The following is a 25,986-nucleotide window of genomic DNA, read 5'->3' on the forward strand; positions in this document are numbered from 1 at the left end:
CGGTGGATACAAGCAGATCGGGTTGGACACAGTCCCTGTCCCACGTGGGGCTCACAGTCTCAATCCCCATCTTACAGATGAAGTAACTGAGGGCCAGAGAAGTTAAGTCACTCGCCCAAAGTCACAAAGCTGACAAGTGGCGGAGCGGGATTAGAACTCATGACCTGTGACTCCCAAGCCCGGGTTCTTTCCGCTGAGCCACACCGCTTCTCGTACTATGTGCGAAGCACTGTTCTAAGCGCTGGGGAGGATACAAGGTGATCAGGTTGTCCCACGTGGGGCTCCCAGACTTCACCCCCAATTTACAGATGAGGAAACTGAGGCACAGAGAAGCGAAGTGACTTGCCCAAGGTCACACAGCTGACAGGCGGCAGATCCCGGATTAGAACCCACGACCTCTGACTCCCAAGCCCGTGCTCTTTCCGCTGAGCCACGCTGCTTCTCAAGCTCCTTTCTGCCTCGTCCATTTTCTCCACATTCATTAGTTCACGGTGGGCAGGGAAAAGTCTGTGTTTAGTGTTCCCCAGTGCTTAGTTAAGTGCTCTGCAACCAGTGAACCCTCAATAAATACAACTGAGTGAATGCATGGATGAATGCAGAATGAATACTTAAGTGTTGGAGGTCTGTGTCGGGTTAATGATAATAATAATGGAATTTGTTAAGCGCCTAGTATGTGCCAAGCACTGTTCCAAGCTCTGGGGTGGGTCCAGGGCAATCATGCTGTCCCACATGGGACTCAGTCTTAATCCCCATTTTACAGATGAGATAACTGAGGCACAGAGAAGTTAAGCAACTTGCCCAAGGTCACTCAGCAGACAGATGGCGGAGTCATTATTAGAACCGATATCATCCTGGGTCTACTGCTCATGCTCTTTCCACTAAGCCATGCTGCCTCTCTTGTCTTGATCCCACTGGCAGGGAGGAGAGCGCTAAAGGCTTGGATTACCTCACCCCAAACACACTGGCTCTGCTTTACGGGAAGGGAGCCACAGGTTGGCTATACGGCTCTCGTCCCGCCCGGCAGGGCACCGGACGTCCATCCGGCCCCAGAGGTCATCTTCTCCATCCTGGTTGCCACAGAGCGGTGGGATCAGCAGACCCCGGGCCGCCCCCTCGACCCTGGCTCGGGCAGGGAGGGCCTGAGAGGAGGGTGCCAGCCGTGAGCCTCAAACCCTCCCAGCAGAGGTGGCGACTGTTGGCCAGCCAGTCAGCCAGTCAGTCAATTGCATTTAATTAATTAATGCATTCATTCATTCAATAGTATTTATTGAGCGCTTACTATGTGCAGAGCACTGTACTAAGTGCTTGGAACGGACAAATTGATAACAGATAGAGACAGTCCCTGCCCTTTGATGGGCTTACAGTCTAACTGGGGGAGACAGACAGACAAGAACTATGGCAATAGATAGAATCAAGGGGAAGAACATCTCATTAAAACAATAGCAAATAAATAGAATCATTTAATGAGCACTTGCTGTGTGCAGAGCGCTTGAGAGAGTACAATATAACAGGAGAACAGACACATCCCCTGCCCACAACGAGCTTACAGTCTAGAGGGGGAGACAGACATCAACCTGAATAAATAAAATTACGGACACGGACAGAAGTGCTGTGGGGCTGGGAGCGGCGATGAATAAAAGCAGCAAATCAGGGTGACGCAGAAGGAAATGGGAGAAGAGGAAAGGAGGGCTTAGTTAAGGAAGGCCTCTTGGAGGAGTCGTGCCTGAGCCCCATGCGGGACGGGGACTGTGTCCCACCGATTTCCCTCTATCCACCCCAGTGCTTAGTACAGTGCCTGGCACACAGTAAGTGTTTAACAAATACCACAATTATTAACAAGTACCACAATAGGACTTTGAGGATGGGGAGAGTAATTGTCAGATAAGCAGATAGTAAGCCCGTCAAAGGGCAGGGACTGTCTCTATCTGTTATCGATTTGTCCATTCCAAGCGCTTAGTACAGTGCTCTGCACATAATAATAATAATGTTGGTATTTGTTAAGCGCTTACTATGTGCAGAGCACTGTTCTAAGCGCTGGGGTAGACACAGGGGAATCAGGTTGTCCCACGAGGGGCTCACAGTCTTAATCCCCATTTTCCAGATGAGGCCCAGAGAAGTGAAGTGACTTGCCCACAGTCACCCAGCTGACAAGTGGCCGAGCTGGGATTTGAACTCATGACCTCTGACTCCAAAGCCCGGGCTCTTTCCACTGAGCCACATAGCAAGCGCTCAATAAATACTATTGAACGAATGAAAGATGGAGGGCGTTTCAGGCCAGAGGCAAGGCCCGGGCCAGAGGTCGGTGGCTAGACGGACGAGATCGAGGAGTGAGAAGTTGGCAGTAGAGGAGAGGAGGTTTCAGGCTGGGTTGTAGTAGGAGAATAGCGAGGTGAGGTAGGAGGGGGCAAGCCGATACAGTGCTTCAGGGCTGATCGTAAGGAGTTTGTTTGATGGGGAGGTGGATGGGCAACCAACTGGAAGCAGCGTGGCTCAGTGGAAAGAGCCCAGACTTGGGAATCAGAGGTCATGGGTTCGAGTTCCGGCTCTGCCACTCGTCAGCTGTGTGACTGTAGGCAAGTCACTTCACTTCTCTGTGCCTCAGTTACCTCATCTGGAAAATGGGGATTAACTGTGAGCCTCATGTGGGGCGACCCGATTACCCTGTATCTACCCCAGCGCTTAGAACAGGGCTCGGCACATAGTAAGCGCTTAACAAATATCAACATTATTCTTGAGGAGTGGGGAGACGTGACTGAATGTTTCTGTGGAAGAATGATCCGAACAGCAGGGTGATGTATGGACTGGAGTGGGGAGATACAGGAAGCTGGGAGGTCAGCAAGGAGGCCGATAGAGTAATCGAGGCGAGATAGGCTAAGCTCTCACTTGTTGCCGAATTGTACTTCCCAGCGCTTAGTACAGTGCTCTGCACAGAGTAAGCGCTCAATAAATACGATTGAACTGAATGAATGAACTAATATGGTAGCAGTTTCCTTGGAGAGGAAAGGGTAGATTTTTAGCTGTGTTGTGTCAGTGTTTGGACCCCCCTGGTTCCTTTCTGCTCTCCCGGGGCTCCCGACCCACGATCAATCAATCCTATTTATTGTGCCGGTACAGTGCGCACAGCTTGGGACAGTGCAACGCAGCAATATAACGGACATATTCCCTGCCCACAACGAGCTTACAGTCTAGAGAGAGAGAGAGAGAGAGAGAGAGAGACAATCATTAATATAAATAAATAAATTATGTTTATGTATAAAGGACCCTGTTCCCCGCCCCCTCATTCCTCCCCCTCCGGCCCCCGGTCCCCCTGGCACCGTGACCCACACGTACCCAGATGCACAGGCAGTGCAAAAAGGGAGAGCAAAGGGGAGAAACGAGGGCTAAATTGGGGAAGCCCCTCCCCGCTACTAAGGGCACCCCCATTCCCCGCCTGCCCTGAGACCCTCGTGCCACCCGTCCCCATCCCCCAGTGCTTCCCCCCCGCTTGTTTCCTCTCCCTTTTCCGTGACCCCCGTGGCTCCTCGTCCCACGGTCCCTGATCTCCCTCGTGTGCCCGCCTCGTGCGCATCGGCCCCGCCCCTTCCACGTGCCCGCCACCCGTGGCTCCTCCCCCTCCAGGGGCCCCATTCCGTGCGGCCCCGCCCCACGTGACCCCGCCCCACGTGACCCCGCCCCTTGCCATGTTCCCGCCCCTCCCTCGTGACCCCCTTCCAGAGGCCCCGCCCCTCCCACGTGACTCCCGCCCTCTCCACGGCTCCGCCCCCGCCCACGTGACCCCGCCTCTCCCGGGTACCGCCCCCTCAGATGACTCCGCCCCTGCCACTTGGCCCCGCCCCTCGCTCCCGCCCTTTCCACGGCTCCTCCTCCTCCCGCGTGACCCCGCCCTCTCCACGGCTCCGCCCCCGCTCACGTGACCCCGCCTCTCCCGGGTACCGCCCCCTCAGATGACCCCGCCCCCTCGCTCCCGCCCTTTCCACGGCTCCTCCCCCTCCCACGTGACCCCGCCCTCCCCACGGCTCCTCCCCCGCCCACGTGCCCCCGCCCCTGACACCTGGCCCCGCCCCTCGCCCCCGCCCTTTCCACGGCTCCTCCCCTCCCACGTGACCCCGCCCCTCCGAGGCCCCGCCTCTCGCTCCCGCCCTTTCCACGGCTCCTCCCCTCCCACGTGACCCCGCCCCTCGCTCCCGCCCTTTCCACGGCTCCTCCCCCTCCCACGTGACCCCGCCCTCCCCACGGCTCCTCCCCCGCCCACGTGACCCCACCTCTCCCGGGTTCCGCCCCCTCACGTGCCCCCGCCCCTGCCACCTGGCCCCGCCCCTCGCTCCCGCCCTTTCCACGGCTCCGCCCCCTCCCACGTGACCCCCGCCTCTCCCGGGTCCCGCCCCTCTCACGTGCCCCCGCCCCCTCCCCTCCCGCCCCTCCCCTCCCCTCCTCTCCCCCGCGTCCCCTCCCTTTCCCCGGCTCGTCCGTCCGTCGGTCCGCCCCGCCCCGCCCCGCCCCGTCCCGTCCCGTCCCGTCCCCCCGCGGCCCCGCCGGCGGCTGTTTGGTGTGCCGCCTGCGGAGCCGGGGGCGGCCGGTCCCGGGGAGCAGCCCCGGCGGGCGGCGTGGGGGCGGCGGCGGCGGCGGCGGGAGGGGGCGGGTCCGGCGCAGGCGCAGTGTTTCCGGCGGAGCCCGCAGTTGCCGCCCGCCGGGTGCGGCGCCGCCAGCACCGTCTGGGCAGCGGCAGCCGCGGGAGCGCTGCTACCATGACCTGCCTCGTCGTCCTCCCCAGACCTGCTCATCCGGGACGGGCTCCCCAACGCCGCCGCGCCCTTTCTTCCTCCTCCTCCTCCTCCTCCTCCTCCTCCTGCTCCTGCTCCTGCTCCTTCCCGCCTCCCGCCGGGCCCGGCCGCCGCCCCCGGCCCCACCATGCCGGGGGGCAAGCGAGGACTGGTGGCACCGCAGAACACTTTCCTGGAGAACATCGTCCGCCGCTCCAGCGGTAAGGAGACCGACGGCCCCCTTTGCTCCGCTCCACCCCAGCGCTCAGCACGCAGTAGACGCCTAACAGATGTCCGTTCTGTAGTATTTCTCCAGCGCTTACTACGCGCCGAGCACCGTACTGAGCGCCGGGAATTGGCATCATGTCCCACGACGGCCGCCTCGTCCCCGAAGGACCGGCCGGGGAGAATCGGCAGGCGGCTCGCCCCGTCTTGCAACTCACCCAAACTTCCACCCCTAAGGCGACCTCTCCTCCTCCACCTCCTCCTCTTCCTCTTAATAATGTTGGTATTTGTTAAGCGCTTCCTATGTGCGGAGCACTGTTCTAAGCGCTGGGGGAGATGCAGGGGCCTCAGGTTGTCCCGCGTGAGGCTCCCAGTTAATCCCCATTTGACAGCTGAGGTCACTGAGGCCCGGAGAAGTGAAGTGACTCGCCCACAGTTACACAGCTGACAAGGGGCAGAGCCGGGAGTCGAACTCATGACCTCTGACTCCCAAGCCCAGGCTCTTTCCACTGAGCCACGCTGCTTCTCTTCCTCCAAGTTTCCCAAGAGGAGGGAGACGTTGAGGACCGACGGCAGAGCAGAGCGTTTCGCAGCCTCCGGAGCCTGCGAGGCCTCGATGCCTTGGGGTTTTCCCGGCTCCCACAAGTTTCTCCTTAAGGAGCCGGTTCCACTCCCACAATCACTTCGAGCGTCACTTTGCGCCGCACGATGGGACGGTTCCGAATTTAGGTCGGGGGGTGGGTTTAGGGGACGGCGAAGGCCGAGCTGGGGGGGGGCCCCGCCTGGTCCGAAATTCTTCAGCTAGGTCATTATGGGCCAGGTTCATTCCCAAAGAGGTGGGATTTTTGGTGGGAGTGTGACTTGGAATTCTCCGAATAATAAGGACGGTGTTAGTGAAGCGCTTACTAGGTGCCAAGCACTGTTCTAAGCGCTGGGGGAGATACGAGGTCAGGTTGTCCCACGTGGGGCTCCCAGTCTTCAGCCCCATTTTTCCAGAGGAGGGAACTGAGGCTCAGAGAAGTGAAGTGACGTGCCCAAGGTCACGCAGCGGACGGGCGGCGGAGCTGGGATTAGAACCCACGACCTCTGACTCCCAAGCCCGGGCTCTTCGCACCCAGGCGCCCTGCTTCTCAGAGAGAGGATTCGGAAGAGACTTCCCCGACCCAGCAAAATCGTTCCACGCCCACCGAGTGAAGAAAGAGTGAGGATTGTGAATAGGTTGATCGGTGGCAGAAATCATCTTCCCCCTCTGGAGGCCGATAGCCATTAATCCCTATCTGTCAAACTGTTTCCCTCCCTCCCTAGCCGCCCCCCGCATCTGCTCTCCAAAAAGTTAAAAATCAGGAATCCCAGGAAAGATGTCAGATGGCTGCAGTGTTAGTGTTAATTGGATAATTTGAATAAAACAGTCACAGACCCGCTTGTGGAGAGGCCAAAAATAGCTTTTACTGTTTGTTGGTTACAAAAATAGGGAAGGCCCCCTCGGCCTAAGCCGAGGCTACGCTGCCTGGCGGTGTCAGCTGGACCGACCTCCTCTGCCGATGCAAGTCACAGTTGTCTTTCCGGCATCTTTCCGAAGGAGCCTGTGGACTCCCGGGATCTAGGAGCGCCATCCCAGGACGGGCAGCGCGACCCCCCTGAGGGGGCGGCTCGCCAGCGGGGCCGAGGCCCGCCAGGCTGGGTTTGGGCCGGAGCACAGCCCTGCGAAGCCACCGGCCCCTTCGGACCGAAGTAGGGATTTTTCCCGTGGGATGTCGGGTGTTGCCCCGTGACCTGAAAGTCAGACAATAGTAATAATAATGTTGCTCTCTGTTAAGCGCTTACTATGTGCCAAGCACTGTTCTAAGCCCTGAGGGAGATATAAGATAATCAGGTTTTCCCACGTAGGGCTCACAGTCTTCATCCCCATTTTACAGAAGAGGTCACTGAAGCACAGAGAAGTGACTTGCCCAAGGTCACACAGCTGGCAAGTGGCAGAGCTGGGATTAGAACCCGTGACCTCTGACTCCCAAGCCCGGGCTCTTTCCACTGAGCCACGCTACTCAGGCCTTCACCACCACCCCTGCCCCCTTCCCCCAGGACAATCCTGCCTCCTGCCCAGAGAACGGTGAGGGGAGGCCGGGCCAGAAGCCCCCCGGGCCCCGCTACAGGAGTCTTCAGGACCGAGCAGAACTCGGGCTGGTCCTGGGGAGCATGAGTGGAGTCCTCTCTGAGGATCATGTCCGATTGCCGTGGTTTGGGTCTAGCTACGCGGCTGGCTTGGATTATTGAATTGTTATTGTTTCGTCTTGTTCCAAGTGCCAGTTCCTCTCCGTCTCCCCCACCCCCAACACATTTAGATTGAGCAGAGCGTGGGGCAGTCTGTTTACCTTGCAATTACCCCAGCGCTCATAAATCCCATTACCACTACTACTGTAAACACCTGCCGATTTTGGTCCCGTTCCAGATTTGCCGCCTCAGCGACTGGCAATACCATCTCTTCCTTTCTCCTCAAATGCACTGTCCTGGCTCTCTCAGGTGCACTGTTACCTGTAAAATGGGAGCCTACCCGCTTCTCTAAGGCGCTGGGATTGCTGTTACTTTTGAGGCTGGACCCAGTGCAGAGCCGAAAGCTTACTTGAGAGATGGACTTTCTGAAATGCCACCTGTCCCCCATGGGATGTGGGTAGCCTGCTCTTCGTCCCTTTTCAGTCATTCCCCAGGCCCTGAGCCGCAGCGCCTGCCTGGATAGCCGAAGAACCTAATGTGGTCAGAGCTCCCGGTTTCTCAAGGGGGCAGGGTTACCCCTCCCAGAGAAACAGGAGAAACTCTCAGCTACTTATTAGGTGGACTTGTTTTCTATCTATGTGAAGTGTTCAGAAGATAAGATTCTGGCATTGTCAGTATGAAATTAGAACGTGACTGCCCTGGTAAAGCACTCTCCATTTGAGAGCCACCAATAAAGTGAGTATGGAGGCTTATCACTAGCCACTTGTGCAATCCAGCAGGAAAGGGAAAATTCTCCTCCCAGATCCTGCACGGGGGACTGGGTACCGGAGCTTTTATTCACCCCCCAATCAGTGGTGCTTACTGAGCATTCACTATGTGCAGAGCAATGTACTAAGCGCTTGGGAGATGACAATCCAAATGGGGAACATCTGGCACGGATGTTAGGGGTGGAAAATGCGGGAGCCACTTTGCTGCTACATGGAACACCCCTTTCCCACAATTTGGAAAGCCTAGCTCCTTCCCTTTCTGCCCATGTGAAGAGAAATGCGTCTTAAAATGAAAGAAAGAAAAGAAAAGATGGGGAGGGAAGAGCTGAGGCCCTTCCAGCATCTGCCTGATCAGAACCCTGGGTATTGGTAAAAAAAAGATCCAAATTTCCTTAAAATAAGTGGCGGAAGATCATTCCAAAGATCATTTAAGAGGTCTTGCTCTTAAAGCAGCAACTACACCTGGCCTTTTTTCTACCCTCAAGTTGTTTCTTTCTTTTGCTGAGGAAAGAGAAATGATGCTCCTGACCAGTTTGCACTCACTGAAGACTAAAAACCCGGATGGAACCCGGTTTCTGCAGCCCCCTGTTCCGGAGCCGTGTGGCTGAGAGTCTGCAGAATGAGTATTTTATTATTTTCGAACCTGACTGTAGGATGTCATTTTGGGGGAACCGAAATATTTTGGGGCATTTGATTGTGGTTCTTGACTTTGGACTGTGAGTTTTGTCAATGCACCATTTTCCATTTCTTAATTTTTATATTGAGAGAATTTAAATATGGGCTATACAAATTTGATGTTGAGATTTAGAGGCCTCTTTTGGAACATGCCACTGAATAAACTCTGCCTCTCCAATCTCTTTTCAATGGTTTAATGGGAATTAAATGAAAGCATAAAACTGGGACTGTTGGGTCTCCATCCAGAAGTATTTTGAGGGTTTTAAAATCAGAAGAAAGCAAAATTAAAATATTAACTTTTTCTTTCTCAACTCAACTTTTAATGAGAGATCAGACTACTGACCTACTGAGTCATTTTTCAGAGGACTGTTGATTTTTACAAGGGCTGTTCTTCCCCAGTGGCCTGCTACCTCAGAATATAAGGGCAAGCCTACATATTTCCTTTGGCCCTAGCTGATTTCTTTGAGACACTTGTTTTTAGAAAGAAGTTGAAATTTCAGTTTTTAAAATGGCAGAAGAGGAAAATAGAGAAAAAAAATGGAAAGCAAAGTAACATTTGTGACTTGTAAATGTTGAAACATTTAGTAGCAGCTGTGAATAATATATAGGCTTTTCAGAGGCGGCGGCGGCGGCGGCGGCTGCTGCTGCTGAAAGTCTTTCTCGGTACAAAAGGCTTTCGTTAGAAGGAGACCGATGGAGGAGGAGAGATAAATGAAAACGTAAAGTTTTATGTAATTATTGTTTTAGTCGGTCCTCTCCGTGCCCGGCATTTATTTTGAAATATGGCCATCACTGCAATTGCAATTTTATTGAGCAACCAGATTATGTTTCTAAATCAGCACGGGGATTGACTTGGTTCTGAAACAACACTGCATTATATAATGACTGCAGTGCATTGCTGAGCGGGGGAGCCCTGTATCCCAGGACACCCACCTCTTGCCTGGAAATCTCCCTTCTCTGTCTGCTTTAACGTGACGGCCGGCAGGATGAGGCGGGAGGGAAGGAATCCCTGTTCTGGAGTCCCTGGAGTCGCGCTTGGAATAAGGCGCTGTCCAAAATTCCATCCGACTGCAGGAGGGAATCGCTCTGCTGGTTTTATTGACGCTGTGGACTGGCAATTTCTCTGGAGAGAGCTTTGAGTTCCTAAATGTTTATCTTTCATAGCTAACGGTGCCTGGACTGGGGGTTACCCTCAGACCGTCGAGCGCTGGTTTTTCTACAGTCTAAGGATGGAAGACAGTTGCATGGGAGTTGACGTGTACCACAAGAGGTCACTCTTAAGTTTTGTCACAGGTGAAACAAATCGCTAATATGTTTTCAGGAGAGAGGAGAGGAGGGAATTAAGGGCTTTCAGAGTCAAGGTTTAGTTGTTGTACACCAAGCCCAATGGAAGAATGGTCAGTTAATCGTATCAGTTGAGTGCTTACTGAGTACTCAGTAGCACGGTACTGAGTGCTTGGGAGAGCGCACTATAGCAGACACATTGGAAAGGTATTCACTTTGCTTTTTATTAATGAAGTCTTTGTTTTAGTTGTGTGGGGCCAACATCCCGTAAGCGCAACGCTGTGAAAGTGACCAAAGGGAGGCCTGATATGAATATGTGGGTTAAAGAGTTAACATTCCGGCTGCATCCCTGAATAACTTTTCCACGGACTTAATATTTCTTTAGACACAGAATGACTGTCATATCTTAAACAGAATTCATGCAGTCACATTTTGCAAGGAAAATATCGTTGTCGTATATTTTCAATTTGAGTTATTACAGTTATTTCATTTTTGAAGATGCCTTGAAACAGCCCGGTATTTTAACATACCAAAGTATCGAGGATGAGTTCGGTGAGTCCTCATCGCAAGATGCAAGATGTGTGCTCTTGGAAGATTGAACAACTAACCTAATCTTCTCCCTGAAATGAACACTTTTATAAAAGTGAAGTAATTTTGCTCTTTTAATCAATCATTAGTATCTATTGTTTCCAGCACGCAGAGCGTCGTACAAAACTCTCGCCGGTGTGCCTGTTTCTCACCAAGTCCGTTTCAGGGCTCAGCACAAATCCACCCCACCCCATAAGGTTTTCTTGCTATCGATTGGAGGGTCAGTGTGTTCCATGGCAGGGAAATTTGCCTTCCATAGTCGTTAGGAAAATGAAGTTTTTGACCATTTTCTGCAACTCCAGATACATTTTTAAATTGAATGAATAATCGCTGAAAGGCTTGATTGAGTCTGTAGAGGAGCGGAATGGTTATGCTGTAAATTAGGGTGTTTTACAAGACTTTTCCCTAGTGCTCCCTGGATAATCTCAATTAATAGAGAAATAACATAGCAATTGCCGGTGCGCTTTGAGGATATTTTATTTGTGACATTGGGTTTGAAGTCACTTTAGGTGTAAAGCCAGTCAGGAGTAAAGGGACCAGTTCAATTCAAGGGTGGTTGAAAAGCTGTGGTCACCTTTCATTCTAGTTGAAATTGTTGACTTAAGGCAGCTGCCAGCTGGCCATTCTCCTGCCCCGGAAAGTGCCGCAGCTCCTCTTGACTTCAAGTTCTTGTCAGCCCAGAGGCCGGAGCCTGTGGCTACGGCAACCAGTGTGGTTTCTTTCAGAAACCAGAAAAGGATAGGACATAATAGAGATGAAAAGGCGACGGTAACATTTGACCACGGAGTGGATCTTCTAAATCGCCCAATTCAGAATTGATTGTTGAGCTAAAATAATGCAAATTAAGGAGCTAAGTGGTTTTTCAAGGCAGAATTACCTGGCTTAAATATTTCAGTGATTGATATAAGTATCTGGAGAGAAGGGAACTGTACTGTGCAGGCTTTGGCAGGCAGCTCTTCCGAAAGCCAGAATAGCGAACTGCCCGGAGGCCCTCTTTTGGGGCTGGATCTCAGGGAAGTCGGGCCACGCGGGAGCCAGGTAGAGTCTGGGGCTGGGTATGGGCCCATCTTCCTCTCCATCTGCTTGGCCCGGAACTGACTTGGTGACAAACAGCCACATTTTTGAGCACTCAAAATATAGTGATTGATACAGAACTTCACTTAACATGCCTGATCCCACTCAAGATTAGAGTTCCGTAGGAGTTTTGGGTTTAGGGGTATTTGATTTTTGTTTTGTTTTTAATTCATTTCCAAGTATTTATTGAGCACCTACTGGGTGCAGAAAGCACTGCACTAGTTAGTACTTGGGAAAAGAGTGGAAGATAATTGAGCCAGGGTCCCTGGCCCTCAGGGGGCTCAGGACCTATGTCTGTAAGAGTTGGTGGGGGTGGGCGGGGAGGGCAAGTGTGTTAGAGACCAGATTCCATTCCCAAGTCCACAAATCATAGTTCAACTGACATAAGTAGGCCAAAATTCTGAGTGCTTATGAGGCTGTAGAGTTCTGAAGATGCAAAGCCACCTAATGATCCTGTTTCCTCCATTAGACAGACTGTAAGCAGCTTAGAGCAGAAACAAGCACCCACCTACACATGTAAGCATGACACACAAAAGAAAAACAAAAGCAGGCAAAGATAAAATAGAAGCTCAGAGCAACATTTCCAGACGAAAGCGCTTAACATTTAAAGGAGCATTCGCAGTGGCTTTAAGAAGCTGGGGTTGACCGGGGAAACCCCTGGAAGTAGATGTTTCGGGTTGAAGGATCCCAGGGATTTGGTTTTGCCAAGAGACTTGGGGGTGGGGGGAGGGAGGGCTCATTCCAGACAGGGACAGTGGTGGGGACCAAGGTGAAGAATGGGCAGAGGCCAGTGAGGAGGGTAAGCAGGTAGCAGAGCTGCAGCAGAAGAGGGCAGTGACATCATTTGTTTGGGGAAGGATGAGCAGCACTTGGAGCCGAGCCATAGATTTCACACTGGGCTCTGGCTTTAATGCGACTGGCAACTGGGAACCACTCTACGGTTCTAGTGATATCGTCTAGCATAACTAACTTGGGAAGGAGATGTGCTTTTTTTTTTTTTTAATAGTACTTGTTAAAGTGCTAACTATATTCCAGGCACTGTACTAAGCACTGGGGTGTACGAGTTAATCAGGCCTGCTTTGGAGAGGGGCTTGCGGTTTCTGTGCTAAAAGATGGAAATGAATGCCTTCTTGCATCACTCAAGACCGTTGTTGTTATTAATAATTACCGGTGATGGTGTGAAGCATTTACTGTGAGCTAAGCCTTGGGGTAGATTCAAGATGATTACATTGGTTGTAGTCCCTGCCCCACACAGGGCTCACAAACTCCCTTATTCCCAAATGAGATGAGGAAACTGAGGCCCAGGAGGTTAGGTAGGTGCCTTTCCCAAAGTCATACATTAGGCTCAAACTAATGTCAAACTCCAGGTGTCCTGATTCCCAGTCCTTTTTTTTTTATGATATTTAAACACTTATTATGTAACAGGCACCATACTAGGTGCTGGGGTAGATTCAAGCTAATCCTTGTTCTACATGGGCTCACTATCTTAATCCCCATTTTACAGATGAGAGAACTGGGGCACAGAGAAGTGAAGTGTTTGCCCTGGGTCACACAGCAGACAAGTGGCAGAGCATAGGAGCCAGGTCCTCAGACTCCCAGACCTGTGCTCTTTCCATTAGGCCACACCAGTAGAATACAACAGATAAAACGAAAGAATACTGGTCACCAGGGGAGCCTCAACAGCCTCCCGGCATTTGACGCCTTCACAGCCGCAGTCACTGTTGGCTGTGTCAATTCAGCCTAGATCAATCTGTCACCGGTGCTCCTGACCACGGCCCCGAGGAAGGGGTGCATCGGTTTGACCGCTACAGCTTCGGCTGCTCCGGGAATGTCTCCATTTCAGTTGCGGGTATGCACTGTGTCAGTGAAGTCCAAATACAGGAAGTCCCAGGGGAGAGTCATCTGCCAGCAACTGAGCATGGTCCCTGGGTCACCCGTCCTTTCCTCAAGTGAGGAAAGGAACCTCCGTTCCACTGCCTTCCGCCGGGGTCTTCGGGAGATCTGCGGTGTTGAAGTCATATGTGACTTTAGGTCCTCGAAACCAGTGCGGCTTCTGCCCCGACTGAGATTGAGATCCAGTCGGAAGGAGGTCGAGAAAATCGCAAGTCTGTCACCTCGCAAATCTCAGCAGTTTCCCCCCAAATTGGTGGAGTAATGGTGTCTTTAATTTATAAAGTGCCTTTTTTCCAAGAAGCTCTCAGCAGCTCACATATGTATCTGCTTTCTAAATCCTAATTTCAAAAAGGGCAATCAATCAGTCATCCCTTGGCATTTATTGAGCGCTTACTTTGTGCAGAGCACTGTCCTATGTGCTCGGGAAAGTACAATATAAGAGAGTTGGCAGGCATGATACCCTGATGACGAGAAGCTTACGGTCTGCAGGGGGAGACGGATATTAAACTAAATTAGAGATGGGGGCAGATCCTTTGAACCGGGAGAGATTGGTGCACACTGGGCCAGCCGGGCCCCAGGAACACAACCAGGAGACGGAGTGGGGAATTGTACCCTTTCCACCTTCTTTGCCATCTTGGCTCGGGAGTGGAAGCCAAAGCACCACCAGAGAGGAGAACCCCCCTGCTTCCTGCCGCTGCCTAACAGCAATGCGGTGGCTTGCTGGCGCCTACCTGAGCTATTTTAGATTGGGTGGGGGCAGTCTTCTGGGTGCAGGAACTGGCCCTCTCCCTCACTCTGGCCACGCTGCAGACCTGTCTGACTGAGTTTTCGGTGCACTGGGGCTTCAATCAGTCAAGTGCATTTAATGAGTGCTTACTATCTACTGAGCACTGTACTAAGCGGTTGGGAGAGTACAATATAACAGACACATTCCCTGCCCACAATGAGCTTATAGTGAAGAGGGACACTTCGCCAAGGGAACCGACACCTCAGATCTGTTCTGAAAACTTCCTTGCTTTCTGCTTCCTTCAACCGTGGCAAAATAGTCTTCAGATTTATTGTGTCTGGGTGGGTACCTTGTCTCTCTAGATGGAGTTCTCAAAATGGCTCATTTTATTTCATTTATTTAAAATGAGCCATTTTGAAAAGCCTTTAAAATAAAAAACAGAGTGGCCTAGTGGGTAGAGCATGGGCCTGGAAGTCAGAGGGACCCTGTTTAGCCCTCGTTTCCTCTTCTCCCACTCCTTTCTGCGTCACTCTTGCATTTGGATTTGCTCCCTTTTTTCACCCCTCCCTTAGCCCCATAGCACTCATGTACGTATCTGTAATTTATATTAATATCTGTCTCCCCCTCTAAACTCTATGCTTGTTGTGGGCAGGGAATGAGTCCGCCAATTCTGTTTTATTGTACTCTCCCACGTGCTTACTTAGTACAGTGCTCTGCACCCAGTAAGTGCTCAATAAATACGATTGACAAGCACTTAACAAATACCATTTAAAAATGCATATTTTGAGAGATATATATAACGTTTTATATATATATATATACATATTTATATATAACATCTCTCAAAATATGCATTTTTAAATGGTATTTGGAAAACCAGGGTTTTTTTTCCTAAAGAATTTTTTTGCCTGATGATGATCTGACTATTTTTCACTTGGATAAACACATCTCCTTGAATGATTTAGCTGTTCTTGCTTTCCCAGGGTTACATAACAAATACTTTACACTCCTTTGAACATTTTTAAAAGCTCGTTTTAATAAGCAAGATCAGCAAAAATGAGACATAATCTCAAACGAAACTTGAGAAAGGCGAAGGTGTGCTTCTGGACAGTGCTATATAAACACTTTGCACAACCTCTCTCCTTGGGCCACAAGGTAGCTTGTTAATGTTCCTAGTGATTCTAGCTAACTTTTTCTACTTGCATTTGTCCTTAAGAACAGTCACTAGTGCCCTCTGTTCATAAAACAGCCAATGTGGGAGAGAAAAAAACCGGGGTGGTAAGTAATCATTTTTTTACAGAGAAGAAATTTTATGTTCAGTGTTGCTAAATTATAATAAGAATTGGGTATTTGTTAAGGGCTCACTGTGATGCCCAGCACTGTACTGAGTGCTGAGGTAGATACAAGATAATCAGGTTGGACACAGTCCCCCTTGAGGCTCACAGTTTAAATAGGAGGGGAAATAGGTATTGGAGCCCCATTTTAAGGGTGAGGAAACTGAAATACAGAGAAGAGACTTGCCCAAGGTAACACAACAGGTTAGAGGCGGAGCTGGGATTAGAACTCTGGTCCTCTGACTCTCAGGCATGTGCTCTTTCCAGTAGACAACGCTCTGTTATCTGTTCAAGCAATTTGTTCGTTCTACGTGTCAGTGTCAAGACTTTCAATAGCACTTCTGCAAGATGAATGGGGGAAACGTATTTTTTAATGATATTCATTAAGCACAGTGACCGTTTGCTTGGTTGCTTTCCCATTGTGTCCAGAAGTGTGCCTGGTTCTTCAGTCTGCTCTATCTCTCTCTCTCTCTCCAGTTAGATCATCTGGCCCTAGAGAAGGAGCACGGAGGCGAGATTGCTAAAATGCGGGGGGCCGTGGGGTCGCCCCACTCAGGCCGGCAGTTCCAGCTTATTTGTCTCGGGAGCATGGGGCAAGGCCTTCTGCCGTGCCCACAGAGGAGAGGCAGAATGAGATTCTTGGAGATGGAAATCTGGGAGCTTGCTCAGTGTTGACCATTTGTCAGCAGGTTTTTTGGGAAACACATGACTTAACTGTGTGATGTGCCCAGAGGTTTGGTATTTGTGTCTTATGGTACGGCAAAAAACAAAACAAAAGCACAATAAAAGCTCAGTCATCAGATAATCCTGTAGGATGGAGTTGAAGGCTGTATAGCTAGCTAGCCACCCCTCTGGTTGGAGCTGGAGTGTGCCCTGGGAGGTGGGAGTGCTGGGTCCCTGGGGGGGGCTAGGGCCTTCGTGTCAGGTGTCTGAAGATGGATGTCATTAGTGGGACATGAGGAGGGAGAGACACCGACATCTGCCCCTTCCAGCTGTGGCTTCTGAGTATGGACCCCCAAGGACCCTACCTGTATCTATTTCCCCACCCTTCTGGGGGCTTCCCTAAGGGAACACACTCATTTATGGTGGAGGGCAGTTCAAAGTTCATTGCTGGCAACCTACTGCACTGGGCAGCAGCGGTCTGGGAGGGTGGCGGGGAGCTCATGCCCGAGGGACGGATGGGGCTGGAGCTGTGGGCTCCAGCTGAAGCCACCATGGAGTCCCAGACTGATACAAGTGCTGCTGTTTTGCCATTTTAGGGTGTGTTTTCTGTGATCGGTGCGAGGTAGCCCAGCCCAGACTTGCAGTTATTCATTAGCTATTTCAGACCCTCTCGACATCTAGAGCATACGGGTTTGGTTGGGAGAAAGCTTCTCTATTTGGTACAGGATTTGAAATAAGGGACTAAAGATTGACATAAATCTCCTCTAGACTGTGAGCTTGTTATGGTCAGGGAATGTGTCTGCTAATTCTGTTGAATTATACTCTCCCAAACGCCTAACACAGAGGTCTGCACATAGTAAGCACTCAATAAATATGATTCATTGATTGTATTTCAAAATTCAGGACACCGGAATGGCACCAACTCTGTTCAACGCCTCAGTGATGTCATTTAAACTGGAGGAGACCAGGTCTACCCAAAAAGCACCGCAGACCCATGGGAAATGCATCTCCTTTTTTCCCAGCACCTCTAGAGAAGTATATCAGATAAGCCTTGGGGTCAGGTCACTTAATGAGGATGCCAAATAGAAATTCTTGTGGGCAATTGACCGGAGTTGACCAAAAATCTGGCCTAATTAGGGCAGAAACCAGAGGTTTGCTTTTTACAAATTGAGGGCAAAGGAGACTGTACAAAATGGAGGGAGATCACGTGCGGAACCCTGCCTCCTGCTTTCTGTTCGTCACCACCTGCGTTACTGATGGAGCACCTCCAGTGTCCTCAGCCCTGAGCCGGGCACCAGGGCAGGCAACACACGGGAGGAGAATCATCGTGACTCCTGTCCTCAGGGAGCTTGCAGTTTATTGATGGAGATGGTAGTAATAGAAGGACAAAAGTAGCGTAAAAAGCAAGGGAATCTTAATTACCCTCTGTCCTGGTGGGAGAATCTTTGAAGGCATTATTAGAGAAAGGACCGGATCAACCCCTCTTTTCCGCGCCGCCCTCCCGCAACCTACTGAGCAAGGCTATAGCAGTAATAAAGGTGTTTATTTAGTACTCACCATGAACAGTGTTTTCAGATCAGACACAGGCCCCGTTCTGCAGTGGCTCAATCGATCAGCTGCCCTGTTTTACAGATGAGGAAACTGAGGCCCAGAAAAGTTAGGGACTCTCCAAAAGTCACACAGCGGGTCACTGGAAGAGCTGGGATTAGAAGCTGGGCCTCCTGACTGTCAGGCCTGTGCCCTGTCCACAAGGCCATGCCGTTACCCCAACCCAAATTAAAGACAATAGCAAACCCACAGTCCCTGCCCAAGCTGACTAGAAAGTGGGTCGGATGTCAGTCCTCCTTGGCATCCTTCATTCCTCCCTGGGATGGAGTCCAGGACAAAGGAGATCTTACGCATTTTTCAGGGAAGAGATTTCAGGCTGCAGAATCTGTGATTTAGGATTTGTTAGAGGGATCCACATACCAAAAGTGCTTTCAACATTTTGAAGCTAGAATTACAGATTCAAATGCTGCACTGGGATTTTAACCCTCTGAGTAAGTAATCTCCCAGTTCTTTACTGCCAGGCACAGATCAGGAGAGCTTTGACAGATATAGGTTTTCCAGCTATTTATAGACTAAATGTCTTACCGTTGCTTCAAGCTGGTATGCATCCCAGAGAGGTTTCTGCTTTCTCTGTTTAAGCAAGAAAGACTTGGAGCTTTGGGGTGAAAAAGGCCAGAAATGATTTCCCTGTTAAAAGGTAATGCTGACCAGGAAGAATTCTGGGAAATTCCTCTAATGACCCAGCTGCATACCCCCGAGTCTGGCCCTAATAGAATATGTCAGGGAGTGGATTGGTTTCAACCTCACAGTGTGGCTTAGTGGAAAGGGCATGGGCTTGGGAGTCAAAAGGTAATGGATTCCAATCCCGGCTTTGGGCAAGTCACTTAACTTCTCAGTGCCTCAGTTACCTCATCTGTAAAATGGGGATCAAGACTGTGAGCCCCACGTGGGACAACCTGATTACCTTGTATCTCCCCCGGCGCTTAGCTCAGTGCTTGGCACCATCATCATTCCAGACCCCTAGTTTCCCAACAGTCAGGTCAGTTCAGTCAGCACAACTTCTATTCCCAGAACTGATGCCAGTCCCTTGGGGGTTCATTAGGCCTGTCCCACGCAGTCTCGGCCGTCCCACGCAGTCTCCGTTGCTTCCCTGGCCGTGCGTCTAGGAGTGATTCGGCTCCCAGAGCCACTGGGGGAACAAAACTAATTAAGGAGCGCAAGAACAAGTGTGTAATAAATAGTTTGGCCACTGTGTGTGGAATCTTACTCTTGTCTCCTTTGGGAGAGTTTTCCAAGTGAGAGGGCTGTTAGGCTATTTAAGATGGAGCCTCGATGCATGCCCCTGGGGCAGACTCCAATCCACTAGCTCCCAACCACTAGCTCCAAACCACCATCTCCGGCTTCGGGGGCAGAGACTGGAGTCGCAAAGGGACCTCGCTTGTGGCTCTTACCTTTTTGCCTCTGGTAGGGATGGGCATGCCCTGAAGTCTGGGTACTTTTCCTTGTGTCTTCCTGGAGGGGGTGGAGGGAATGGTGTTTTTGTGTGTGTATGGGTGTGTGTATGAGCATGCGCGCATGGATCCAACCCGCCTGACCCCAACCTCCAAGTAAATTCATTCAATAGTATTTATTGAGCGCTTACTGTGTGCAGAGCACTGTACTAAGCGCTTGGAATGAACAAGTAAATAACCTGGCTCCTCATGCACTGTTTGCAAGCTCCTCGAGGTCAGGGATCGTGTCTATTTATTGGACTCTCCCAAGCTGCCAGTGCAGTGCTCTGCACTCAGAAGGTACCAGTCAGTGTAACTGATTGTCACTAGGACAGTTCAGTTGAACAGGACTAGACCATAAGCAACCACCGTGTATGGTTTGCCCCTGCTGTTTCTACCCTGTGGAGGCTGCCGGGAGAGGAGGAGGAGATTGTGGAGGCTGGTGGGGAAGGTGGGGGGGACCTGCGGAGGTCGCTGGAACTATGAGCCTCAGAGGTAGTCGTGACCCGGCTCACAGACAGTCTCGTTTACCCATTTCCAGCTTTAACTTTCTCTCTCTGTGCGGGCGGAACTGTGGCTGGACTGTACCTGACTTTGATTTATAGGCAAGTATTGGGATAACTCGTTTCGCTGCAACAAGGACAAGCGCTTTGGGCGTAACAGTTGAACCGTTACGACTGAAGGCACAGAGATTTTGTAAACCGTGTTTTTTCTTGGGCCTGTGCCCGATGCATCAGGTTTTCCCTAAGTGCCAATGCTGAGAGATAATTGAGTTTTTTGAGTTTATGGCGACCAACGTAGAATCCGTCCTTGTCAATAACCCTAGCCTGGGGCTGTGTTCTGTCTCCTTAAAAGTAACTCTTCAAATGATTAAAAGTTGGTGTTCTCTGAAGCTAAACCGTCATCCTTTTTTTGTTTTCTCTTCAGAATCAAGTTTCTTACTGGGAAATGCCCAGATTGTGGATTGGCCTGTAGTGTATAGTAATGACGGTTTCTGTAAACTCTCTGGCTATCACCGAGCTGACGTGATGCAGAAAAGTAGCACCTGCAGGTAGGTTGTGTGCTCCTTCTTAAAGCTATTAACATGTGATGTGTAAAACTGGCTAAAATACTTGAAGGCTGATGCCCCAAAAGCCTCAGTTAAGGGCTTTTAGGTAAATATTTTATAAGAAAATATTGTTTAATCCAAATCATTGAGCATGTTTGTATGTAGATTGTCTTCAAAAGAGATGTGCATATTTTAAAAATAAACACTCCACATTCTGGGTTGAGTTGCATTCCCCCGACTTAACTGCTGCTGATATTAGCATCCTGGACAGGAGGAGGAGTAGAAGACCCATCGTCAGAAAACATGTTTTGAAAGTGGGCGGACCGTTTTTCTGGCTTGAAAAATGGCCTTGGTGGGGCCTTCACCTGGCAACCTTATCAATACCGTCCCAGAGGGTGAAAAGTGAGCAGCTTGGACTGGCAGTCAATGTCTTCCAAGCAAGGGCAGCCACCAGAAAGGACACCATAAGGCCGAGGCCCTCCAGGTGTGCCACACTAACCTTGATTTCCCGATGACTTTTGCCCATGGCCTTGCTCCTCCCTCTCACCCTCCGCCTCCTCCCTGCGATGCCAACTAGTGAAACTGCTTTCACAGTTTTTAAAGCTAAGCTTATGAGAACCATCTGATAATATTTATATATTTTAAACACCTCAAAATACATAAGAAAATTTAGAAGAATACTGTTTCTGGATGTGAAAATAACCTCTACACACCCTCCCTCTAGAAGGTGAAAGCTCCAAGAGGTGGTCTCTGCAAATGCAGAGGAGGTTTTGGCAAGCAGATCCAAAGCCATCTTTACTGGGGTAGGAGAGGAGTCAAGGGGCCAGAGCTGTTGGGGAGAATTTATGTTGGGCTTCCATGTCCTTCCTTGTCCTGGTTGGACTGCCAGGATCCTTGTATGTAAGGGAGGTACCTTCTCTGTCCATGCATGTTCCTGTGGAATCTCTCCTTGTCCTTGTGGGTACCCTTGCCCAGCACTTGCTTAATGTCCACGTTGTGCTGGGCATGGGGCATCATCTGGAGATCAAGCGGTGTTTCCCCAGGTTCTTTCCAGGAAAGGGTCTGTAGTAGAAAAGGAGCCCATGTAGGTAAACCCTGCGTAATGATACTGCCCTTGGGTCTGGTCCTGCAAGGTGGGTAAGGTGCTCCCATATTGAACAAGCTTTTCTACCAAGCACTCAAAACCAGCATTCTGGTTTCTGTTGTCTTTTGCTTCCTTTGCCTGTCTTCATCTGGGGTTTTGGAAGGCTTGGGCAGTGCAGAGCAGGTCTAGAGATCAGGGTGGGAGTTAATGGCCTGGAGCAAGTAAGGGAGAGGACAAGAACAAAGTCCTGAAGTCAAAGATTCCGTGAGGATCTTGTCCCAATTTTCTATTTGCTTGTAGAATGTGCCTGGGACCCTATTCTTCTTTGCCCTGCCCTTACAGCCATGCTATTTTCACAGTCCTTGGAGCCCCTGAATCGCCCCATGTGGGAGAAAGGAGACCTGTAGTCATTCCTGCTGCTCCAGGGACCGAGTGCTAGAAGAGACAGGGTGTTAGGTGATGAAGAGAAAGGGTGCAAGGGAGGTTAAAATGCAAACACATGCTTTTAAATCTGAGCATTTTGGAATGTTCCTTGAAATGTTGAAATTTAGGGCAGGAGCAGATGGGCATAGATAGAGCACAAGGACAGGGTCAGGAGTCCTAGGCCTACTAGCTCTGGAACTGATGAACTGTGTGACTGTGGGCTAGTCACTTAACTTCGTCCAAGTTAATTCATAAAATAGGGATAGGGCTGGTTCAAACCCTGCCCCCCACTCAGTGTCCCCTCCTGAACTGTGCAGATGAGACCTTGCGTAAGTGTGTGAAGAACTCTGTCTTGGTCACTACAGAAGCATGAGATACTAATATAGGACTAGTATTTGGGTCATTGCAACTGTCAGGTTTTTCAGGGTGAAAACATTTTTTTTTTTTAATTTGCAAAATTCAGTAATGAACTTGCATAGCCTCTCCCTGACTAATGGTACAATTTTTAGACCCTTGTAGAAGCATCTGATTTTCCAAATCAGTTAGCTCTTCAGTTAGGATTTTAAGAAGTTGGTTTACTACCTGTCAAAAATGGAATTATTTGATTCAGAACTTGCATCGGATGGATTAAAGTGAAGCAGATTAATGTGGATACTGGATAAGAGATTACGTGGCACATTTTGTTTTTTTATTAGAATGTGATTTTTTTTTTTCCATTGGACATAGCACATGAATGTGGATCCTCACAAGATTAAGAGATTTAGAGGTCAAGATTTTAAAAGGATGCACCTGTGGTTATAGAACCCCAGTGGTATCAAATGTAATTGGCTATGTGATTGCTTTCCACGCCCTTTAACTGTTCAACAGGTGGTACTTGAGAGGAAAGGGATTGTTGCATATCTGAGGGAGATTAAAGGAATAATTACATGGGTTGGAGGTGTTAGCATTTCTAGTGTCAGACAGGATTTTGGCCCCCAGAGAATCCCTGGTGATGATCCCTGGTGATGATATAAACCAGGGCTAAGGATGGGGGATATATCTGATAGGACTGGGGTGCTGTGTGAAGGCTTCCTGGAGGAGGTGGAACTTCAGGAGGGCTGTGAAGTTGGGGAGAGTTGTGGCCTGGAGGACTCGTGGGGGAAAGGAGGTCTCCAGGCTGGAAGAGCACTGTGAGCAAGGGAGGGATTGGAGGTGAGAGTCAAGTGAGGGACATCGAGAAGGGGAGCTTGGGGGAGCTGGGGAGTAAAGACCCAATAATTAAGATAGGAAAAGCCATTCTTGCTAGGCTTGTTTTGAGCATCTCAGATTTTGGCACAAAGAAATCAAGCCAGCAGTAGTCAGATTTTATTCCGGCCCAGTGGGTAAGGAAAGAGATAACAAGTAGCTTATGAAGACTATTTCCTCTCTTATGTAGAGTTATTCCTCTGGGCGGGCACCCTTTGGGTCTTCGGGTGGAAAAGCTCTCCCGAAATCGGAATGGCTGCAAGGAATTAGACCGGACTGCACCACTCTGACATTCAGAATTTTGAGAGGGAAAAGGGCTTTTCGGTGTTGCCGCCTTTTATGTGACTCCCGAATCTGGCACTAGAAACTGCTGACAGAGTGAAAGGGTGTTAGTGTCGCTGGGCTGTGATGGAGTTCTGTTTGTGCCTTTTGTCATGTTCCATTGGGTGACAGCATTTTGTTTCTTGCCTATGAGGTACCTTCAGCCTCACCCCTCTCTCTCTGGATGTAATGATTTCCAGGAAGCCAGATGTAGGGTTGAACAGGTGATAGTGCAGCCTACCCAAGTAGTCAGAGGAGCAGTGTGGCCTAGTGAAAAGAGCAGGGGCCTGGGAGTCAGAGAACCAGTGTTCTAATTCTGGCACCTCTGCTTGTCTGCTCTTTGATCTTGGGCAGATCACTTAAATGCTCAATGCCTCAATTGCCTCATCTGTAAAGTGGGGATTAAATCCTATTCCCTCCTACTTAGACTGTGAGCTCCAATGTGGGACAGGGACTGTGTCCAACCTGATTAACTTGGGTCTACCCCAGTACTTAGAACAGTGCTTAACACACAGTAAGCGCTTAACAAATACCATTAACAATTATCTGGATCTACAGGTAATGCCTTGGATGGCTTCTTTCACCCTGCTCCTTTTTAAATGTTTTCTTGTGTGTGTGTGGATGTGAGGATTCTTATTTTTCATGCTGCTGATACTTTTTCATTTTCTGGATTTGAAAGAGCGTCAGTAATGTAGAGTGCAGTAGCTTACAATTCCGAAACTTTTTGAAGATTTCCCGCAGCTACACCTTTGATTATATTGAACCAGGTTATCAATCAAGAATATTTATGGAATGCTTCCTCTGTTCAGAGCACTGAACTAAGTACCTGGGAGGTATATTAGAGTTAGTAGACATGATCCTTGCCCTCAAAGAGTTTATAGTCTAGTAGGTATGCAGTCATAGTTCCCTTGGCTGTCTTGGAAGAGTAGTCCTCAGTAACAGAGGGAAGATGTCTGCCTGTCTGGCCCATGTCTCAGATCCTATAGAGCCGTATCTCGATCAATTCCATGCGGCAAACCAGAGATAAACTGCAGAATGTGGTCCTGACAAACATAGCTTGCCCAGGCTTTGGTGTGTTGAAGTTAATTTCACTCGTGTAGCTAAGGAAAGACAAATGTAGGTTTGCAAATTAGTGGGGTTTGTGCTGGGAGAAACCCCCACTGGCATTTTAGAGTTATGTGACACTTGACTTTGGCCAGTATACACTGGGGTGGCTAGTGATGTGATGTTTCCAACCGGGACCTGATTTGTCGGAGAGAGTGGCAGGATGAACGTCTCCCCAGGACCCTGTCAAAGCTGAGCCGTAACATCTCCCCTCTCCCAACCCAGGGTTTGTTTTGAGGCATGTACTCTACCCTGGGGCTGAATCTATATTCAGAATAGCAGGGCGATTTCTAAGTGTGGCATAAATGTTCAAATGAGACCAAGTCTTCTTGTCACAGCGGTCACAGGAATTGTCTGAAACCAACACAACTACTTTGACAACTTGGCATATATGGAAAATCACTGAAATGATTTTTATCTTACAGTTTTATGTATGGGGAGTTGACAGACAAGAAGACCATTGAGAAAGTCAGGCAGACTTTTGACAACTATGAGTCAAACTGCTTTGAAGTTCTTCTGTACAAGAAAAATAGTACGTATTCTAAATTGATAAAGCATGATATGCCAAATATTTTTTTTAAGGTATTTGTTTAAGCGCTTACGGACATTCCATTTTGCTTAGCTATAAGCAACTTCAGTCATAATGAGAGCATTAATCGCCCCGGATCGCTTTGTCGGAGGCTGGCAGAAGCGAACGATCCATTGATTAAAAAAGTTTGACTGCACACTCTGTGCATATAGGCAGGTAATGAATTTGGATCACACCAGTAATATTGGGTCGGACCCACAGAGGAACTCAGTCACTAGTCCTTGTTGAGGGTGGAAGCCCAGTTGTGATATACAATAGCCAAAAATTGCTTTTGAGCTATTGGGTTTAAAATAGGTAGAATATATTTCCTACTATAGTCCATGTGAAAGAAACAGTTATTTTCACGGGGAAATGGTTGTCAGGGGACTGATCAGTATGCAAATATATTTAATAGTGCCCTGATGCATGTCGAGCCAGATTTGGAAAATGAGGGACCGAGGCCACCTTCAGGGTTGGGTTTGGGTTTAGAGAGGTGTTTACTGTGGACTTACTCCCAGAAGTCCCCGTCCCCTTTTGTTGACCGACAGCAGTGCCAATTTCCAGCCCAGAGTAAGTGTTGAGGAATGTGCTGGACTCTGGGATTGGATGGGAGAGGTGGACAGTTCTCCTTGAAATGATCTGATGAGAGGCCTTGTGGGGCAAGGGATATCTGTCAATCTGTTGGTTTGTCTGGAGAGGTGGAAGCTGGAATATGCTCATCCACCAACTCCATCTCGCAAATACTTTTTCTCACTGGCTCTCCAGACTTTTAAATGACTCTGCCGATCATTCTTGCCAGTATCGGGGATTGTGACAGAAGTCATGGACTGCTTATTGTTGGTGCCAGTTGGACACATAGGAGCTCCAGGAGCTTTTTTCCGTAGGAGGTGGTGCTGCCTTTCTGATTTACCATTGATTGATTGCTTCATGATCCCCTTCTGGACGAGTTCAATTTCAGACTTGCATATCATGTCTGGA

The 25,986-nt window shown here is 49.6% G+C and overlaps 1 protein-coding gene across 1 annotated transcript in view; it reads left to right on the plus strand.

The window, feature by feature from the left end:
* Window positions 1-4,663: 4,663 nt before the first annotated feature.
* The window catches only part of KCNH5 (potassium voltage-gated channel subfamily H member 5), a 94,982-nt gene continuing 73,659 nt past the window's right edge, over window positions 4,664-25,986 (plus strand). Inside the window, 3 exon segments of the mRNA XM_039914112.1 lie at window positions 4,664-4,981; window positions 20,164-20,287; window positions 24,866-24,972. Of these exon segments, the coding sequence (XP_039770046.1) occupies window positions 4,909-4,981; window positions 20,164-20,287; window positions 24,866-24,972 (304 nt within the window). The 5' untranslated portion in view covers window positions 4,664-4,908.

This window comes from Ornithorhynchus anatinus, chromosome 14, assembly GCF_004115215.2.
Source record: "Ornithorhynchus anatinus isolate Pmale09 chromosome 14, mOrnAna1.pri.v4, whole genome shotgun sequence".
In the NCBI taxonomy this organism is placed as follows: domain Eukaryota; kingdom Metazoa; phylum Chordata; class Mammalia; order Monotremata; family Ornithorhynchidae; genus Ornithorhynchus; species Ornithorhynchus anatinus.